The 22,611-nt window shown below is 33.2% G+C and overlaps 2 protein-coding genes across 2 annotated transcripts; one reads left to right on the forward strand and one right to left on the reverse strand.

Moving 5' to 3' along the window:
- The first annotated feature begins 6,167 nt into the window (after positions 1 to 6,167).
- On the forward strand, positions 6,168 to 10,198 carry LOC129882434 (importin subunit beta-1). The gene is made up of 3 exons (XM_055956726.1): positions 6,168 to 6,401; positions 7,138 to 9,559; positions 9,650 to 10,198. The coding sequence occupies exons 2-3, from the start codon at positions 7,143 to 7,145 to the stop codon at positions 9,852 to 9,854; spliced, it is 2,622 nt and encodes an 873-aa protein (XP_055812701.1). The 5' UTR covers positions 6,168 to 6,401; positions 7,138 to 7,142; the 3' UTR covers positions 9,855 to 10,198.
- A 1,914-nt stretch (positions 10,199 to 12,112) lies between these two features.
- LOC129882435 (lectin-domain containing receptor kinase VI.3-like) lies at positions 12,113 to 14,834 on the reverse strand. The gene has a single exon (XM_055956727.1). It carries the CDS (start codon positions 14,398 to 14,400, stop codon positions 12,379 to 12,381), a length of 2,022 nt encoding a protein of 673 aa, XP_055812702.1. The 5' UTR covers positions 14,401 to 14,834; the 3' UTR covers positions 12,113 to 12,378.
- Positions 14,835 to 22,611: the final 7,777 nt, after the last annotated feature.

Here is a 22,611-nt window from a genome sequence, read left to right on the forward strand (position 1 = left end):
TTAATGAGATTTCGAATAAAAACCTTAGGACTCCATGGAGGTCAGCTGAACAGGCTGACAGTTGGCAGAAAATACTGAGCAAAGCTACTGGCCTGAACCTCTCGATGGGAAATAGAACTTAGATCACGATGTGAACCTACTTATGAGTGGAATTTCATTGAAAAAGGACTCATGGATTAATCCGCACGCATATTGAATAAAATTGAGCTTGAAATTAGAAAAAAGAGATATGTTCTTGAAGAAACCCTAGCCAAAACTTGAGGAAGAAAATGATCTCTTGAAAGAGCCTTGAGAAAGAAGTCTTAAAGTTGGTTGGGAGTTAATGAGGGAAAAAGAATAGACTTAGGAGTATTTAGAATAATTACATAATGAATCTAATCCCAAAACCATCCGCATACATTAATGAAAATGTAGGAAATAGCCAGAATACCCGTCATTAAAACTGGAAACTGGCTGCTCGGAGGAACTACCACGAGATCCACCACGGCCTGTGAAGGGCACCACAGTCTGTGGTAGTCTTCCGTAAAGGTAGACTTGAACTTGTAAATCTCAGAGTCTGCAGGGGAAGTTTCAGTAGTTCCTCCACGGAGACCTACATGGTTCGTGGAGGTTACTATGGTCCATGAACATGGAGCGTGGTGTAGGACCTGCAGGAGGTCTGCCGGAGCGACCACCACGGAACCCACTACGTCCTGTGAGGGTCTACACGTCCTGTGGTGGTCAAGCGTGGTCCCTACTTTGGAAAGTTTTCTAAGGGGACTTAGGGGAGGTCACCATGAAGGGCACCATGGCTCGTGGTGCTCACCACAACCTGTGGTCCCTTGTCGTGGTCCCTTCCCTGCAGGACTGAGTTTTAGAACCACCACCACGGTAGCTCACCACGAGGCATGATGCTACCTATGGTCCGTCATGGCCTTCGTGGTCATCTCCTGGTGCCAAAAGCTACATTTTTTAGGGATTTCCTTTTTTGTTCCTCATTTTCCATCTTTTCAACTTTCGGGGTCTTACAGTTACACAACTTCTCATGAAATTCAATATAAGAGCATTTGCGGTGCATATTTTAACTCATTTTTTTCATTTTATTTAAGAAGTATATTTATAGCATAAATTCCTTAAGCGTGGAGAAAACTTAAATAGCGACACCAAACTATTCTATTTGTGCAAATCTCCTGATTAATACCTTTCATAAAATTGCACATTTTCCCTTTTAAATGGATAGGGTTGAATTTTGCCCTCTTATCAATCAAACTTATGCCTACCAGGGCATAATTTTTTTAGAATTCGAAGTAATGGCTGATTATAACTTGTGAAATATTATGATACGAAAATATAAATTTATGCCTTGAGTATAAAGTTAACTATTATAACTTAGGAAAAACTATCTAACCACACAAACATTCTTGTAAATACTAATCCACTTTATAGTTTGAAATAGTACATATTGTCTCACTAATAAATAGTTTCATACTAGATTTTAAGTCAATTCCTTCAGATCTCAAGTCAGATAAATGTATAAAAAAATACTAGATACATATATGATATCAGATACATTCTGAAATATAAATACATAGACAGAGAGGTGAGAAAAAGAGTTAGTATATGCAGACACATGCAAATTACACTAGATACATTACAGATACATTCTGAAATACAGATACATAGGGAGAGAGGCGAGTGAGAGGTGATCCATACAGGAGAGAGACGAGTGAGAGATTTAGTGTATTCCATATACATGCGAATCACGCTTGAATACAACGTATTTGGAATAAATTACACTTAATTGACCCGCATATATCCGAGATATATGTATCCGTATCTGACAAAGTAAATATGGTGCATAAGGTAATTTCAAAAACTAAAGTGAAGGCACAAAAATTATCTAACTAGGCAAAATTTGTAACTTATTTATTGAAAACAATGATAGTTTAAAATAGGCAAAATATGATATATTGATAAAATATTTACCATTTATAGCAATAACATTCTTTTCACTGGACACTTATAATATATTTATAATATAGTTTTAATACATATTACCGAGAATAATTTATAAAATATATATAATACAAGTTTTATTCATGGATAATACATTTATCACATATTTTAATAAACTTATAATACATTATGTCAATTTTTTACCAAACAAACATAATATATTTTCAAATACTTATAATACATTTATATTGCATGCATAATTTACTTTTATTACAAAACAGATTTATCATAATATTGTTATGTATTGCTATAGATGGTAATAAATAAAAATATCACTAAAATCGATAATTATATATTTATTAAAAAATGTTCACTCAAGTAATTTTTTCTTTAAAAAATTATAAAAAATAATAATATTTTAGTTTTATTGCAAATTAATGGTATCCTAAGTTAGTTCCTAACCTAACTCATATTAAGGCTATGATTTAAGCACAGAACTATTTTTTTCTCTCTCATTCAATTCCCTCACATACTTTCTCTCTCCAATTTTTAAAATATTTTAAAACTGAAAATTTCATCTCTCATCAAATTTCCTCTTTCTTTGGTTCTTCAATTTTCATTATCCCGCTTATCTCTCATCTAATTCCATCTTCTTCTTCTTTTTTTCTAGAAATTGGAAAGATGTCCTAACAAATTTACACAATCCCATTGATTCAGGTATCTTATTTTTAATACGTATCTTTTGTGATTTTTCTATATTTACAAATTTATTTTGTGTAAATGATCAAAAAACTACTGCACCCATAACTAATTTGAATTTCAATAAAATATGTATTCCAATCATCCAAGCATACAAAATTATAATTATAGTAAGATTAAAAAAAATGTATTACAAACACATTATATTTCACGACAAAAAATGAATTTCGTATTTGATTTGTATTCCAACAAAATTTGTATTCCAATCATCCAAACATACAAATTTATAACAATATTAAGATTAAAAAATAAATGTATTACAAACATATTGTATTTCATGTCCAAAAAAATGTATTTCTTATTTGTTTTGTATTTCAAAAATATGTTATATTCAATGTGGAATTTTTAATATATTCAGCTATTTGCATCCTAATTGAATTTATATTTCAACCACCCAACATATAAAAAATAAAAACATTCAACCAATCACTATTTGTATCCCAAACAGATTACAAAGTAAAAAATATATTTTGAATCTTAATTGTATTCTAAAGTGTATTATGTTGAATATATAATATGTATCAAATCACCTATAATCACAATCAAAATGTGTTTTGAAATAACAAAATTTAATTGTCATATCCAAAACACTTTGAATTCGAAATAAAACATTCAATTTCTACGTTTAATACAAATTCAATACGAAATTAAACTTTGAATTCTTGTATCCAAAAACAAATTGAATTTGAAACTTATTCCAAACTAATTCACGATTCATCATAATTAAATTTAACTAAATTTTTGATTGCATACCTGATCGATTATAACTCAAAGATCAAACTGGAATTGCCTACCAATTATGTATTTCAATGAGTTTTTTCGATCGATTATTTCCTACGGATCCAATGTATTCAAAATCTTATCCATTGATATCGATCTCCTAAGAAGAAAGAGGATCATCAAAGTACAAAATCTTGATCAATCGTCTTGCTTTCTACAAAGAAAGAGGATCATCAATGGAAGAATTCAAAGTCACTAATAGAGGATGAGGAAGTCGAGATAATTAATCATTGTAATCGCTAATTATTGCCTATTTTTGTCTTCTACTATGTGACGTAAGTAATGATATATTTTCAGTACTATTACCTAATTTGAAAGATTCTCTCCCCTGATTTTCTCTAATTTGTTATTTCTTAGTTGTATTTCATTAAGTTAAACAAAAAAAATAATATAAATTAGCCCCATAACAAACTAAAATATAGCTATTTTTAATAAATATTGAAAATGTTAAATGTAGCTAAAGAGTTCTATTAAATGTTAAAATATTGCTTTTTTAAAAATTCCCCCCTAACTTATAAAGGACATTATTAATGACAACACAAAATATGGACACAAGTACAAATGACCCAATTCCTTTAGTAAAAAAAGTAAGGGAAAAGAACAGTTATACCCCCAAAAGAGAAAATATTTACCCTTAAATGTCCAATACTTTTATACCCTCTTTTTATTTTAAAATGACATAAATTTATTTTAAAATTCGCGCTTGACATCATGCTGACGTCAGTGCCCCCCTATATGATACTGATAGGGTATCAATACACCGACGGAGTATCATAGAGGATTAAGCTTAGTTATATATGATACCAATATGATATCAATATACCTACAGAGTATTACAAAGAATATATTTTCTACTAATTTAGAATTTAATAAATAAGACTGTGACTTTAATAATTTTTTCTTAATTGTTTTATTTTTATTTCTTAAAAAAAGTGCTCAATCTTATATAATATTGATAGGATATCAATATACCGATGGAGTATCACATAGAATATATTTTCTACTAATTTAGAATTTAATAAATAAGATTGTGACTTTAATAATTTTTTCTTAATTGTTTTATTTTTATTTCTTAAAAAAATAACTCAATCTTATATAATACTAATAGGGTATCAATATACCGATGTAGTATCACAGAGAATTAAGCTCAGTCTTATATGATACCGATGGAGTATCACAGAGAATATATTTTCTACTAATTTAGAATTTAATAAATAAGATTGTGACTTTAATATTTTTTCCTTAATTTTTTTGTTTTTATTTCTTAAAAAAAGAGCTCAATATTATATAATACTGATAGGGTATCCAATATACCGATGGAGTATCACAAAAAATTAAACTCAGTCCTATATGATACCGATATGTTATCAATATACCAATGGAGTATCACAGATGATTAATTCATAACAGTGATGCTAACGTTATGCTAATGTCATGCGCAAAATAAGAAAGGAGAAAGTGATTTAAGACGGTAAATAATTTGAGTTATAGGTCCATTAAAAGTAAATAGTTTGGGTTGAATATAATTTGAATAAATATTTTCACAATTGAGTTTGTTTTATGTAGTTTTTTCAAGAGAAAATTACATGGATAAACAAATATATACTAGTTAATTAGCTAATATAGCTATAGTTTGAATTAATTATGGCTCGCGTCAAACATCTAACTATAATTACAGTTTGAGTTTTATATAATTCGCACGATTTATACCAAGGCTATACGCAAATCAAATTGTATAGCGAAATATACAAATATTACAAATTGTGTAGCAAAATATACAAACGTTATAGTGAATTATACAAACGTTATACAAAAGCTATGAATTATAATTACCAAATTATAGCCATGGAATATAATTAAAGTATTTTTGAGGGGGAGTTTTCAGATATGATAAACCTTTTAAGCATAATTACTCAATATGAATTTCCCTAATTACTTATAATGGCAAACATAAATTTTGCCAGTATACAAATATTGTAGCGAATTATACAATCGCTATGCCCACGAATTATTTGTATATCGAAATATACAAACATTGGTATACATATGTATTTGTATATTTGACAAACAAGATTAAGAGAGAAGAGGAGAAAGGCGAGCGAGATCGAGAGATGGAGGAGAGAGGCGAGTGAGAGGCGAATTGTATATGCATATATGTTTAATTGTATATGTATATTTGTCAAAAAATTATATATATATAACTGATATATATATGTATTTGTATATCTAGCAAGCGAAATTGAGAGAGAGGAGGAGAGAGGCGAGCGATACCGAGAGAGGGAGGAGAGAGATAAATTGTATATGTATATCTGTCGAATTCTATATGTATATTTGTTAGAAAAATTATATAATGATAACTGATATACATATATATTGTATATCTAACAACAAGATTTTTCAGTAAATATGTTTACTATGAACCGTAATTATTTTAAACTATACCATATTACATAATATGATAGAAAAGTTTGCCATACCGCATAATTTTTCCATTTTTGAGTAGCTATATGCGAAAATTCTCCTTTTCTAAAAAGTAAAGCCCAACTCATGAGACCCATTCAGTGGTACAACTCAACAACGACCCAACCCAACTCAATAAGGACGGCACGTGTGAGAATTTCAAAAAATAGCTAGGGTTAAAGTCGGGCAGTCCGGGCACCCCCCCCCATGCTCAGTATTTGTAGGGTTTTTTTCAACTCTTCAAATATATAACGCTCCTCCATATCCCGCTTCTTCACACTATTCGAAAATACCCCCACCACCCCTCCCTTCAATTTCCCCCAAATTCACCTACACACTACAGCAAATAACTTTTCCTCAATCAAAACTGTTTGATTGATTTTGTTTTCTGGAGCTAGGAAAAACCCTAGCTCGTTGAATCCCCAGAAGTTGAATTTCAAGGTTAATCTTCTTTTTGTTGATTCAAGGTAATTTTTTTTCATTTTTACTGAATTTTCAAATTATTTCTGGGTTTTGTTTTCTTTATGAGTTAGATCTGTTCGATTTCAACATTTTTAGGTTAGATTTTTCTGTTTTTATGTTGTTTTATGTGCTGCTACAGTTGTGTATGCGTTGATGTTTTTGTTTTACTTCTTTTTTTTTGGTTTTAAAGTTGATTATATGTTGTATATAGTATAAATGTAGCTATATATATCAATCAATGTTAACTTGGAACATGAGATTCTTTTTTTGTTGATTAATTGAGCAAGTAGTTCTGTTCTTATGGCCATTCAATTTCTTGTTTGAGTTCGTGGAGAACTTTTGATTGATTGATAGAGACACCCAAACTTTTATTTGGATTGAGGAGCAGTTGATTGATTTTTTCCCCCTTAAATTGAACAAATTGAGGAAACATTTTAGTGCTAAAAACTTTGGTTTGCTTAGTTTTTTGAAACTTCATTATGTTATCTCAGTTTAAAAATTATACAGATAGCACCCTGTTGAATTGTTATTTTGTTGTTATCAAGCGCTTTTAACTGTTGTGATAGTACGTTTCCTTATATGTGAAATTGAATGGGTATTTTAAAGTGTTGCTTGTTGCACCTACTGTGCATCCTATCACTAGAGGAGAATCATGTAATTTTCTTTAAGGTTCTGGTTGATTACTTGATATCTCGTTTATTTTTAGAAACTTTCACAAGCTTAACTTTGTTCAATTTGTAGGAAACATGGCTGTTGAGATCACTCAGTTTTTGTTGGCTGCTCAATCAGCAGATGCCAAGATTCGGACCGAGGCAGAGTCTAATCTTAGTCAGTTCCGAGACCAAAACCTTCCGGGATTTTTTCTTTCACTAGCTGTTGAGCTCTCAAATGATGGAAAGCCTACTGAATCTCGTAGACTAGCTGGTATTGTGCTTAAAAACTCACTGGATGCTAAAGAAACTGTCAGGAAACAACAACTTGTTCAACAGTGGCTGACAATTGATTCATCTTGTAAGTCCCAAATTAAAAGCTTGCTTCTGAGCTGCCTTGGATCATCTGTACGCGAGGCAAGTCACACCGCTTCCCAAGTGATTGCTAAAATAGCTTCCATTGAAGTTCCTCAGAAACAATGGCCAGAGCTCATTGGTTCACTGCTGGTTAACATGACACAACAAGGAAGTCCTGCATCTGTGAAACAGGCGACCTTGGAAACACTTGGTTATGTGTGTGAGGAGATATCTCACCATGATCTTGTCCAAGATGAAGTAAACTCTGTTCTCACAGCTGTTGTGCAAGGTATGAATGTTGAGGAGAAAAGTGTTGAAGTCAGACTAGCTGCTACTAGAGCTTTGTATAATGCTCTGGATTTTGCTCAGACAAACTTTGACAATGAGATGGAGAGAAATTATATTATGAAGGTCATCTGTGAGGCAGCAACAGCAAAGGAGGGACAGTTAAGGCAGGCTGCTTTTGAGTGTCTTGTTTCTATTGCGTCGACGTATTATGAGTTGCTTGAACCTTACATGCAGACTCTCTTCCAGTTGACAGCTAAAGCAGTAAAAGAAGATGAGGAGGCTGTTGCCCTTCAAGCAATTGAATTCTGGAGTTCTATCTGTGATGAAGAGATAGAGCTTCAAGACTATGAGGTCCCTGACAGTGGGGATTCCAGTGTGCAACATTCCCATTTCATTGAGAAGGCCCTCGAAGTATTAGTTCCAATGCTGCTGGAAACGTTATTGAAACAGGATGAAGAACAGGACCAGGATGATGACATCTGGAATCTGGCTATGGCTGGTGGAACATGTCTTGGTCTTGTTGCCAGAACTGTCGGAGATGCTGTTGTTCCCCTTGTAATGCCTTTTGTGGAGGCTAACATAATGAAACCTGATTGGCGCTCTCGCGAGGCTGCCATATATGCATTTGGCTCAATACTTGAAGGTCCAAGCATTGAGAAGCTATCTCCCATGGTCCATGCTGGATTAAAGCATCTGCTTGACGCGATGAAGGATAATAATGAGCACATTAGAGATACCACAGCATGGACTCTTAGCCGTATCTTTGAGTTGCTGCACACTCCAGCTTCTGGATTTTCAGTAATCACACCAGCCAACCTCCAACAAATTGTGGAAGTTCTGTTAGATAGTATAAAAGATGTCCCTCATGTTGCCGAAAAAGTTTGTGGGGCTATCTATTTTCTTTTTCAAGGATATGAGGATGCTGGGACAAGCTCATCTCTGCTCACTCCATTTATAACTCAGATTATTAGTTCTCTTATTGCAACGGCTGATCGGCCAGACAGTGGTTCTAAGCTCAGAACCACGGCATATGAAACCTTGAATGAAGTTGTTAGGTGCTCTAATCTTTCTGAAACATCTCAGATTATTAATCACCTTTGCCCTGTTATAATGGACAAGTTGGCACAAACTTTTGAGCTTCAGATTTTATCCTCTGATGATAGAGAAAAACAGGGAGATCTACAGGCTTCTCTTTGTGGTGTACTCCAGGTTATCATTCAGAAGCTAAGTAGTGCTGATGAAACCAAGGCTATAATACTCCAAGTTGCTGACCGTATCATGATGTTGTTCCTGAAGGTCTTCGCCTGTCGTAGCTCAACTGTCCACGAAGAGGCCATGCTTGCAATTGGTGCTCTGGCCTATGCAACTGGATCAGATTTTTTAAAGTATATGCCAGAGTTTTACAAGTATATTGAGATGGGGCTGCAGAATTTTGAAGAATACCAGGTTTGTTCCATCTCAGTGGGGGTGGTTGGCGATATTTGTCGTGCATTGGATGACAAGATCTTGCCATACTGTGATGGGATCATGACTCTTCTTCTTAAAGATCTGTCTAGCAGTGAACTTAACCGATCTGTAAAACCTCCCATCTTCTCCTGCTTTGGGGATATTGCGCTTGCTATTGGTGAACACTTTGAGAAGTACCTTCAGTTTGCGTTACCTATGATGCAAAGTGCTGCTCAAATGTGTGCACAACTAGACAATAGTGATGATGAATTGCTAGAGTATGGCAACCAGCTGAGGCGCAGTATTTTTGAAGCATACTCTGGAATTCTTCAAGGATTTAAGAGTACCAAGGCCAACTTGATGTTACCCCATGCTCCTCATCTCTTGCAGTTCATTGAACTGGTTGCCAAAGACAGCCCAAGGTATTGTTAACTGAATTTCGTGGACTTTCATTTCTCTTATAATATTTGCACCTTATGAGTTCTGACATGTGTATTGTGGTTCTTCTGCAGAGATGAGAGTGTAACAAAAGCAGCAGTAGCTGTGTTGGGAGATCTAGCTGATGCTCTTGGTTCCAGTGCAAAGACCATATTCAAAGATCCTGCATTTCTTGAACAGCTGTTGGGTGAGTGTCTTCAATCTGATGATGAACAGCTGAAAGAAACAGCAACCTGGACACAAGGAATGATTGGGCGCGCCTTCTCTGTTTGTGGGTGAGCTGTGTCTTAGAGTTGCTCTTTATCTAGGAATCTTGTTTTTTTCCATCATATTGCTGAGGCTGAAGTTGTCAGGTTACCAAGGTGGGGTTTACATAATCAACTAAGCTTGCATCTCTTGTGTTGGCTATGAAAGTTGAAATTCTTCCTTTTAAATTTTGGGTATGCAGACTTATAGCTTCAAGGGTCGAGGTCACCTTGTCTTGGTAGCCTGCTGTTGTTATAACTTTGTCTAGTCTATAATATTACAACTCAGCAGTTTTCTGTCGATCGACTTCCAGTAACTCATCATTCTGTGATTCCATCAGAATGGTGTTAAATCAAACGAAAAATTTATTGTGGTAACTTTTCCCCTGTTACTGTTATTCTTACTCTCTGCTGAAGATCATTGTGAGTTTTCGTTCTTTCAGATAATATCAGAATTTTATATATTTCATAGTTGTACTAATTCTAATAGTAAGGTTCAGACAAATATGCTTAAATTTCTAAGAAAACAGGCTAGTACCACCTAATCTAAAATGTTAAAATCTTGACACCAATTTTTTTATGCATTACTTTAAAAAATATATAGTATTATTATTTGTTACTGTATGTCTAGATGGTGGTACCACTGGGTTTGTTGTATGTCTAGCTGGGGCAATGCTTGTTTCTTCAATAGTAGGAATTGTGTTTGCTGATAGTCTTTGTAAATTGGGTAATTGCCTTGGTTGTCAATTGCTCTTACAGCAGTGGCCTCACATCATAAGACAGCCTTTCTTTGCCTTAGAAAGGTCACCTTCTGGTTTTCAACTTTCCACCATGCACCCTTCTTGTTTGGGGTGGTGGTGGTCGTGTTTTAAACGAAAAGATGAGACAAATGTTGATCACACATTCAGGTGTTTAATTGACTCAAAAAATGAATTACACTAATGTAACCTATACGCTACATACATAAATTCCTCAAATCCTTTACCTATACGTCCTATCTTTCATGTCATTATGCTGAGATTGATTTGTATTTGTTTTAGTAGGCTTGCCTAAATGTCGTCTTCTCTAGTTTTACCCATTTTTGTCTCTTTTCTAGTTGTATCCATTTGGTCACTACTCACTAGCATGTGTGGCCTTTTCTGATTGATACCAACGAAGTTTCCATTAATGTATGTTGTGCTTGAAAACCCCAGAGAAAAGGTGTAGTCTTTGTGTTAATGGAACTTTGGTTAAAAAAGATTGTATCATTCTATTTTTCTTGTTTTTACAGCTTTTATAAGCATTCATTTGTCCTTTTTTTTCTTCCGGGGGGGTGGGGTCTATGATTTAGTCATTTCTTGATTAGCTAATATTGATTTTGGTTGAAAATCCCAAAAAAGTACATTTTTTTGGAGTTAATTGTAGTATGGTTAAGTTTAAATGATGAGTCAAGTTTATAAAGGAAATAGTGGGAGTGGTTCTGGTATTGATGGCTGTAAATATAGGCTAATGAGTTTGTTTGATTAAGTTCTTGGTGTTTTTCTAAGTGAAGGAAAAAGGTGTAAGGTATTTTGATCATCAATACCTGTTTCCTTAGATATCTCACTTAAAAAAACACTACCTTTTTCTCAGATACCTCACTTAGAAAACTAGCAAGAACTTGCTCAAACAACTTCTTTAGCCTATGCTTACCACCATCAATATCAAAATCACTCCATCTATTTTCTTTATAAACCCTTATCATTTAAACTTGACCATTCTTCCATCTACTCAAAAAGATCATACCTTTTCTCGAATTTTCAAGCACAACCAATATTAATTAATCATAATCAAAAAATGACTAAATTCATAAACCTCCATCCCTCAGAAAAAAAGAAAAGAAAAGAAAAAAGAGACCAAATGAATGTGCTTATAAAAGTTGTTAAAACAGGAAAAATAGAATGATACAATCTATTTAACCAAAGTTCATTAGCACAAAGATTTCACTTTTTTTCTGAGGTTTTCAAGCACAACATACATTAATCAACAAATTCTTAGGTGAATTGAGACTATTAATTTATATGGCTAAGGGCTCAAAAGTCAAAACTCAAATTTTGAAATATCAAATTCGAATTTAAAAAATCCAATCCAGTCAGGACATTATTTGGTTTTGGATTGTAATTTCTTTAATTTGAAAATTAAAATTTTCATATCAAATCCGAAGCGCTTCCTCCACCCACGCACACTTAATTAATCATATGGTGACAAGATAATATAAAAAAATAACATGATATTCAGCTAAATTAGAATCTATATCTTTAAGACATTCAAGAATTCCTGTAGAAAGAGTTTGTACATAAACAAAAATATAGGATGTGATAAGTGATATTGCAAACATAGGAATGTGATTGACTGATGAGAGATTATGTCTCTCTTCCTTGTTAGCTTGTGAATGTTGAATGAGCCCAGAAATAGACTACCTATCTAAATTGCAGAATTAAGAGGAAGAAAAACAGGGTTTGGGTAAACAGAAGCTACTTAATCCCAACAAAGTGGTTAAATAAAACAAAAGAAGAGTGTATGTCCTTTATACAGAGTTTTCATCTACCACCATTGAGTGAAGTAGATGATATCTGTCCGACGGATAGCGAACGACGTGATATATTGATTGTATCACTAGAAAACACTTCCAAGAACTTGGATGTGATTTCATCAACCCTATCAGATCCAATAGTGCTCAACTGCTGCTCAAAAACTGGAAGTGATTCATCTCCATTGAGGTACTTCATTACTTGTCTCATTGTTGGCCTAGCTTCTGGTCTTGGGTGAGAACAAACAAGCCCAAGTCTCAAAACCATTTGAACCTCTTTATCTACATAGACTGAGTTTAACCTATGATCAACTGCATCAGTAATATTACCTAGTTGTAAACATTCTATCACCCAATCAGCTAGTACTAAAGCTCCTTTCCCTGGTTCATAGATAATAGGTGGTCTTCCACTGGCTACTTCAAGAAGTAGTACACCATATGCATACACATCTGTGCCCGTTGAGGCCTTCCCTGTCCGTGTCAATTCTGGTGCTATGTACCCTATTGTTCCAACAACATTTGTTGTGTGTGAATTCTTGCCATGGTCGTATAATCTCGCTAGTCCAAAATCCCCTAACCGACCATTCATTTCACCGTCAATTAGGACGTTACTGCTTTTCACATCTCGATGTATTACCACTTGGTCCCATTCTTCATGCAAGTAAAGAAGCCCTGCAGCAATCCCTTTGATGATGTTAAATCTCTGATCCCATGTTAGAACAATGTCCCTTTTCTGTCTGTAAAGTAATGAATCAAGACTTCCATTTGGGACAAAGTCATACACTAGGAGAAGATCATTCTTGTTCTTGCACCAGCCTTGAAGGTTGATCAAGTGTTTGTGCCTTAACCTGCCTAAGCTTTCGATCTCCGCTGCAAATTCTCTCATTCCTTGAAGAGAATTGCTTGATATCTTCTTTACTGCCACCTCGGCTCCATTAGTGGGCAAAACACCCTTGTAAACAGCACCAAATCCTCCAACTCCAATTAGTCCACTGTCCTTGAATCCCCTGGTTGCCTTGTAAAGGTCTCTATATCGGAACCTGTGAGGACAATCCAGTTCCCAGTCCTCTAGAACTTCATGTTGCCTCATCCTTCTATAGATATAAGATGCCCCAAGGAGCAGGATAACCGCGGAGCAAAATGTTCCTATCAAGATCCTTTTGAGATGGGAATTCTTGGAAGATGTTATCACTTCAGGTGGGGCAACAGGTAGCTTATCAAGATTTAAAGGACCAGCAGCTCCATTCAACCGAAAACTCCAACCCAAGATGTAATGAGAGCTCGCTTTATCTCCCGTGGCTGCTGAGAAACCAGCATACATAGTTTCGTTCAACACAGGAGACAAATCTACAACCTTACTGATCAGAGGTGTAATTGGCTTTAGAACATCCATGGGAGATATAGTTACATTTACCACTTTGTTCACTCCATCATAATCAATCCAAGCCTGAATTGATTCTCCTGTTTGTAGATATACCTCCTCTGTTTTAGAAGTACCATTAACATAGTAATTGGCTGGTTGTGACGCGATAGATTTCATGCTATTGGTGTTGATACCAATGTGATTTCCATCTGTGTCCACACCTTCATCATGACCATCCACAGTGTCAAATTCAACCATAAAGATGTGGTTAGTATCTTTGCCATTGTTCGTCTTGTTGAGGACTCCAAGAAAGTGATCTCCCTCAGCACCTGGAAAACCTGGGGATGGAGATAAGGTGAAAGCCAAGCCAAAGCCACCAAAAGTTTTCTTAAGAGGGACAATGGCGAAGACGAAGTACGTACTAAATGAAGAAACATTTTTAGTACTGGAGTTGAAAATTGGTACAGGATTGGGGTGGAAAGCATGGCCTATAACATTATATGATCTATTAGTGAGTTTAAGTGCACCACTTGGATTGATAATTGCAACTCCATCTCTAATGATATCTGAGTTGTTGAATCCATTGTAAACAAAATCAAAAGATTGAGCTTTTACTAGAATAGTGCAAAAGATCAATGCAAGATTAACTAGGCAATAGGGATTGTCCATGGAGTTGTTGGAATTACTAAAAATGTTGTGTTTTTGTGCAATATTTATATTCAACTCAAAGAGACAATTGGAACATGCCTTGTATGGAAATGAAGTAGAGGTTTGCTTGTCAAAGTCAATGCTTCCTCGTTAATTTGTGGAGACTTTGAAACAAGCAAAACAAATGGGAATTGCAAGTTTGAGTGTCCAAAGAAAACATTTAAAAGAAAAATGATCATATCAAGGTCTTTATTGGTTGACCTTGAAGTAGCACATGAGAGAGGGAGAGAGGGATTGCCATATACACCATAACTTGAAAGGATTATTTGAACTTTGAACTATTCAACTTTTCTAGAATAACAAACAATCAACAAGATCCACACATAAACTTAAGTGGTTCTATTAAGTTGATTCTGTATTTTTGGAGTGTTTGAATTGGTAGTGTAAAAATTGTTCTTTAGGGTTGGAAAGAAACAATTTTATTTTAGGAATTTAGTTAGTTTTAGTATACACAAAACATGTGGGTCAAACCATGTTTAATTATTTTAATCCCGTTTACCTTCCACTCTTCAACTGACTTATGAGGATAAAAAACTTTCCATGTATATGTAACATAATAAACTATTCATGAAAAGGCAAAGAAACTACACATTTGACTAATTATATTAAACTTATATGATTGTTTAGTGACTCATAATCATTCCACCTAATCATAATATTATCTTTCTTGATAGATAATCAAATCAAATCAAATCAAATGATAGGTCATATGATTTGAATAGAATAACCATGGTATGATCGTAGTATGATGGCACTTGGTCAAGCGGTTCCCATCATCTAGTGATTTAGGATATCTCTATTTCAAGGCGGCAACGGGGATTCAAATTTTCCGGGTGGTAGGATACTACGAAAGGAAGTTGATTATGAATTATCAATAAGTTTAAAATTGATTTTTCCTAGGTCGATATCCAAGCGGTTAATTCTTAACAATAGGTTCTGAAGACTTTTTGGTTCATCATGCTATTGCACCTTGATTTACATACAACAACTTGTTATATTTCGAATCCTGAAAATGATAAACACTCTTGGAGCACTTTCCTACACAATGTAATATAAATTAGTGGGACCAAATTGGGTTATGATGAGATGATTATATACCCATATATTAAAAAAAAAGATATACGTCTCTTTTTGAAACCGTGTCTCATTTAATTGATGAATTGCTAATTCAACGTTGACAGGGCAGAAATTCAAGAAAAATAGGAGTGGCGTATGGCAAAGGGTTATTGTATTTTCTAGTGATGGAGAAAGGAGTGGTCCATGTTTGTATGACCAATATTTTTGTTTGTGTTAGAAATATAGAAGAGTCTTACATTGTTGTGAATATGAAGTCTACCTTTCACCTATCTAATTCTAAGAGGGAATCCTTCTCTTCATTGAATCTGAACTAAATATAAACGGAATTTGAGTGGTTAATAATACATGTTGTAATATTGGATTCCTTATAGAAAATTTTCATACCTTAAAGGCGGGTCAAAAACATTATTCTTAAAGATATTTTACTGATATGGTATATTTTCCAGAATTTCATTAAACTGTTCTACCAGAAACTAGGAGCAGATCAACAATGAAATTTGATAGAGAACAAAATTAAGCACAATAGAATATATGAGGAATAATTTCTCTTGATATTTATTCTCTACCAAATGGATGCACTTAAAAATATGTCTATGGATGACATGAAAATGGCTCAAGGATTTATCACTTTTTTAAATATCTTCTTTAAAGTGAAGCCACTCAATGGTTTGATTTGGATCGGTTATTGATTAAAATCAAAATCAAAATAATTTAGTTGATTTTTAACTTTCTAAAATCAAACCAGAAAAATAACTGTCGATTTCGTTCGGTTATTTTGTTTTTTTTGTTGGAAACTAATAAGTTTATTGAGGGCATACACATCTAGATAGAAACAAACACCTAGTATATGAACAATCCACAGAAAAGCTATTGTGGATTCAATTAAGCAATACTAGAATTATTATGACACGAATAAAGTGATTTAATTAAGCAATACTTAAGTCATTATGCACCAAAGATCAAACTATCAAATCTTTATAACAAAAATATAATATACAAGCTCAACAATTGAGAAACTACTCGGGGGAGGGTGTACAAAAAAATAATATACCAAAATTTAAGTATTGGGTTTGAGAAAATGGTAAAGTTATGAACTTAAGTTAATTAAAATTTAACAAAATATTCATATTTTATTTATGAATAATATATAAATAATTATAAAATTTTTGTATATAATTTCTCGATTCAATTTGGTAATTTTTGTGGTATTTTCTTAGTAAAATTAAAATCAAATCAAGTTATATCGGTTTTTAAAATTTAAAATCAAACCTAATTAAACCAAACTAAATATCAATTTTTTAATCGATTTGATTCGAATTACGATTTAATTTAATTTTTTTAACCATAACCATGAACAACTCTAACTAAAAGTATTTATAGGCAACTAAATGATAGAGATTAATATATGATATGAAGAGAATAGCCAAAGTTAATAATAGATTTGTTACAATGAGTAATAAAGGGGATTAATGATTATTAATCATGGCTAGTAAAGAATAAAAAAATATTACTTTCTCTATTTTAATTTATGTGGAACAACTTTAATTTTGAGAGTCAAATAGTTTAACTTTGATTATGAATTAGGCCATGAAAATTTTAAACTTTTTGAAATAAAATCTATATATTTGAAATAATGTAAAATGTACTATAAGTCACAATAATTGACAATTCAAAATATCTAAAAGACATATGAAGAATTTACGGCCAAAAAAAAGACTTATATGAATTTCCAAACTTGAAAGGTGTCGCATTCATTGGGACGGAAGAAATATAACTTATTTTTTTGAGATATATTTTTTTCCCAATAATCTTCTACATAACTCAAAAAAATATTAAGGAATAGAATGAAATAAGAAATATTGTTGGATTTTCAAAAATGAGCATGATATGTCGAATATGGTGTCTTTGGTTGGGGTGTCAATAGGAAGGTTTTGTTGAAAAACTATATGCACAGCGGAAGCATACCAAAAATATATTGCTTACATAAAGAATAGATAACACATACGTTTATGCTAGAACACATAAATTTTCTGAAATTTAATTCGATAAATACCTCTTGAAACGTGAACAGATACCTTCAAGCGAATCCACAGTTAGACTGCAGTTCTGCGGTCTTCTACAGTGATCCCAAGTTTACAGCCGAACTCTCTCAACACTTGGGTGGGCAAGTATTGTATAGAAAACCCTACATATCATCTTTTTAAGGTTAGGAGAACCCCTATTTATAGGGACATTTTCCCAGTCCGAAAAGAAGAAGAAAATAAGATTCTGAGTTCCAATTAAATATGGGCACTGTAGGGACCACATAATTAATTACTGAATTTCCTTATTATGGAAATAATTCAAAATAATTAATTTGAATTATTTTTACCATAATAAATTATAAATCATTCCACTAGAAATTCGTAATTGCACTCCTCTATTTATATTTCGGAATTCTCCATTAAACACTTATGTAATTCCTCATGTTAAGATTACAGATACTAATCAATAAATTAAATTACCGACGAATTTAACTTAAAGATTAATTTTTTTTAGAGCACTACTTAACTTATTTCATATGTCGGATTCATAAATTCACTTGCAAGGTTTGACACAATGAAAACTTTTAATCTTCTCAAAAAAGGCATATCATCAATCTCTATATCGAGACATGAATTCCATCAACTAACTTATTATTTACCAATATATATTATTATCATCCAATCTACCAGGCATATTGACCTATCTCAGAATCTCACCTTTTAATAAATCAAAACGATAATTAATATATACAAATCATAATAGTTATATGAAGATTAAGAATATAAGTACATTTGACAGTTTAGAGAATATATTTTTGTTAGTCAATCTAAAACAACTATCTCTACTCGGTCCCGTTCAATACATACAAAATGCACTATCACAAGAAGTTCGCTCTGATAATCAAGATAAATTATATATAATCTTGTGCTACAATCATAACGATGACTTGTCCAATTTTCATCTTAGATTGTGAACAAAAATACTTCATACTTATAAGAACCGATGATGTAATCCTTTGTGTATAAGCTAAAATTCTATACACTAAATCATCTACTATATAAGTAAATGGACACATAAACGAATATATGATCTATTAAAATTGAATAAACATTGTAAACAATAAATTTTTGAGCCGAGAAAAATAAATAATCAAGACCGGAAAATTAGAGTAACAAAGTGTAATATTTAATTTCAAAATGTAGTGCGTATTACAATCTCTATGATAATCCTCTGATTCTTCAAATAATATGAAATATCTTGAATTTGATTTAGAGTAAGGGCTTGAACAACTTGATCTTGAATCTTCGTCTTCAAATTTAGATTTGAATTATTCGTCACGAACACTTGTACGGTTATGACGAGTAATAAATATGAACAAGTAACTTGATCTCGAACTTTTTGATATTTGATTTCGTTCTTGATCTTGAACTTGAACTTGAATTTGATTACTTGAACTTTGTAGCTTTGTAGAGAATTTGCGGTCTTTGATCCACGAGCTCTCTTCTTGCTTCTTGTTCTTCAAAAAAAAATCCTCTAAGAATAATGAAGACCCCTATTTATAGTTGTAGGGAGTGGTATGAGGATGTGATTTGATTGGTTGGTTTGGATTGACCAATCAGATTTTTTTGGTGAAGAACTTTAATTTAATTGGTCAGAACATGTCACATATATACATGTGACATTATTTTAGTGGCTCATTTAATTTGACTTAGATTGCCACATAACTTTGACACGTGGCATGATTTTAGTGGCTTATTTAATTTGACTGAGATTGCCACATAATTTTGGCACATGGCATGATTCTAATGGCTCATTTAATTTGACTTGGATTACCATATAACTTTAACACGTGGTGTGATTTTAGTGGCTCATTTAATTTGACTTGAATTACCACCTAACTTTGATACATGGTGTGATTTTAGTGGATTATTTATTTGACTTGGATTGCTACATCATTTGAACTATTTTCTTGATTTTAATATAGTCTAAATTAAATTACGGATTTAAATCTAATATAATTCTAATGTTTACAAATGCCCCCTACTTCAAATCTTGTCGAAGTATTTTATACAAAGACTAGGCTTGAAGTATTAACTAAACGATAATAGTATGTCGTGCAATTTAATATGCACCATAAACATATTAAATTAATACGTTCCTCCGATTGGAGTGACATAGTTGGAGTAAATAATGAGACTCCAATTGGAGTATATATATTATTATTATTATTATTATTATTATTATTATTATTATTATTATTATTTGAGCCATTTTTTAATGCCTACCCTTTATTCTGTCTTCTAAATCCAATTAGAATTCCGAAAGGACACACTCCTTTTAGAATATGGATAGCCCAAATTTTTACAATTTCACAACCAATTAGGATTTGGAGAGAATAAATTTGTATCATTCTACTAGAGTCCTAACCCAAAAAGTAATTATAATTACTTTGGAAGAAGGACTCTCTCACCATCACTACTTGTCTATAAATAGACTCTCTCCTTTTATTTATTTTCATCATTGGCATTAACAATTTTGATGCTCCTTTTTGCATATCCTCTTGAGTTCATCAATAAATGAGGTACATTTTTTTTAAATCATTGCATCATTATACATATGTACTCCCAGTGATGTTGTAAACGACCTTTTGAAGGGTAAAGCACATATTATTTTTTTCCCATTTTTTTTTAATTTTAATTTTTAGCAAATGCCTACTTTTTATTTTATCTTCTAAATCCAATTAGAATTCAGAAAGGACACACTCTTTTAGAATACAGATAGCCCAAATTTTCACAATTTCACAATCAATTAGGATTTGGAGAGAATAAATTTGTATCATTCTACTAGAGTCCTACCCAAAAAATAATTATAATTACTTTGGAAGAAGGACTCCCTTACCATCACTACTTGTCTATAAATAGACTCTCTCCTTTTATTTATTTTCATCATTGACATTGGCAATCTTGATGCTCCTTTTTGCATACCCTCTTGAGTTCATCAATATACGAGGTGCGTTTTTTTTAAAACCATCGCACCATTATACATATGTACTCCCAGTGATGTTGTAAACGACTTTTGGAAGGGTAAAACACAGATTATTTTCCCCCCTTTTTCCCCCTTTTTTTAGCAAATGAAAATATTACTTCATATACAATAAACTTTTATTCTATTGGAGTCAAAGGCATCACATAGTCCAAGTCAAAGACTTTACACCGTTTGAGGCAAAGACTTTACATGATTTGTGGCAAAAACTTTACACCGTCTGAGTCAAAGGCATTCTATAGTCCGAGCTAAAGACGTTACACCATCTAAGGCAAATACTTTACATAATTTGTGGCAAAGACTTTACACCATCTGAGTCAAAGGCATTCCGTAGTTTAAGCTAAAGATTTTACACCGTCTAAGGCAAAGAATTTACACGATTTGTTGCAAAGACTTTACACCGTCTAAGTCGAAGACATTCCATAGTCCGAGCCAAAGATTTTACACCGTCTAAGGCAAAGACTTTACATAATTTATAAAGACTTTCCACCATCTAGATTAGTCATAGGTCTTGCTCAAAGAATATAATCATTCATTATCGAGATTCATGACTGTGATTATTGAATTACTAATTTATGAGCTAACAAAATCTATATATTAATTTTTTTTGCAGATTGAATCACGGTTTACTTTAGAGATTTAACTTCTTCTTCTTTAGAGTTGCGATACCTTGTGATATCAGATCATAAAGACAGTGAGGTGGAGACCAAACTGCTTGTAAGTACGCCTTTACCTGGCCAATATGCTGCTCCATGGCCATCTTTGGGGGAACTTTCTGGTTTAGAGGATTGGACTCTTGAATATAACAACCGTCCTCCCAAGAAGTGGATACTTTGCATTCCTAATCATCGTACCAAAAATATTACAACTTCTTTACCATGTTTGGGGAGACGAATCATTAATAGAGAGACTCAATAGGATGACACTTTTACACTTGATGGAGAATTTCACTATATTCCAGGCTATTGGGAGTGGGCTGAAGATATCCTTAGCAGGAATCGCCAGACTTTGAAGGATGCAAAAATATATGATGCTGTGTATGGTTCAATTTTTACTTATGATCGTAACACTAATATCTTGCAAGCCTTCTGCGAAGCTTGGTGTCCTATTATAAATACACTACTTACTTCAGTCTGAGAATTATCTATATCACTTTAGGATTTACACATGATTGGTGGTCTACCCATAGCAGGAAGTCTTTACGAGGAAGTCGTACCAAATATTGCAGAACTTTTAGGCACATTTGATAAGAGAAAAAGGTTTCTCCTTCACTCTTGTGAGCATTTATTTGATGCTTTTCATCGAATCTGAGTAGAAAATAATCATGACCCAAATATTTCTGTGGAAAGATGGATAGAGTTTTGGTGTAAGAAAGATACGAAATATGGACAATCCCCACCAAGAAGAGAAAAGAAGTTTGTCCATCTTAAGTCATCGCATAATCCAAATGGCGTAATTGGTGAATCTGTTAATTGGTCTCTTGCTGAAGAAGCTCTATTTCACAAGTTGGAAGTTAAGAGTCATAAGAAAAATAAAACATACTTGGCAGTTTTTTTATCTTGCTGGTTATGTGTATTTGTGCTTCCTACGAAGGAGAATGGCTTTATTCGTCCGGGCGTCTTTAGAATCGCCTGTCATTTAGCATGTGGACGAAGAGTTAGCCTTGCAGTTCTAGTCTTAGCAAGCATTTACAAAGGTCTAAATACGATTTCAAGATGCTCACGACTTGATCTCGTTCAAACTTGTTTTCCAATTCATTATGTGTATGGTTGGTTGGCCTACTACTTCAAAACTCATTACCCATTAGCAGGTGGACCGACTGATCCTCTTATGGCTTCTTTTTCTGGCGAAGGTGCTGTCAGGTATTTTTAAAAAAAGGATGCGAGAAAGTGTATACATGGAGGGGAAACCATTACGTGGGATGCAACATTGATTAAAAGGCCTAATGCTCACCACTACCACGACGACGACACTGAAAATGAATTTCAATCGAATTTCTTTATGAGCCTTCGCTCAAACTATCTCACT

Source organism: Solanum dulcamara, chromosome 3, assembly GCF_947179165.1.
Source record: "Solanum dulcamara chromosome 3, daSolDulc1.2, whole genome shotgun sequence".
Taxonomy (NCBI): domain Eukaryota; kingdom Viridiplantae; phylum Streptophyta; class Magnoliopsida; order Solanales; family Solanaceae; genus Solanum; species Solanum dulcamara.

What these genes read in the sequence shown, in the direction of transcription:
- LOC129882434 (XM_055956726.1), top strand. Translation starts at nt 7,143, where the DNA reads ATGGCTGTTGAGATCACTCAGTTTTTGTTGGCTGCTCAATCAGCAGAT. An exon ending in GTTGCCAAAGACAGCCCAAG is followed by an intron (nt 9,560 to 9,649) that starts GTATTGTTAACT and finishes GTTCTTCTGCAG; the next exon opens with AGATGAGAGTGTAACAAAAG.
- LOC129882435 (XM_055956727.1), bottom strand. Translation starts at nt 14,400, where the DNA reads ATGGACAATCCCTATTGCCTAGTTAATCTTGCATTGATCTTTTGCACT.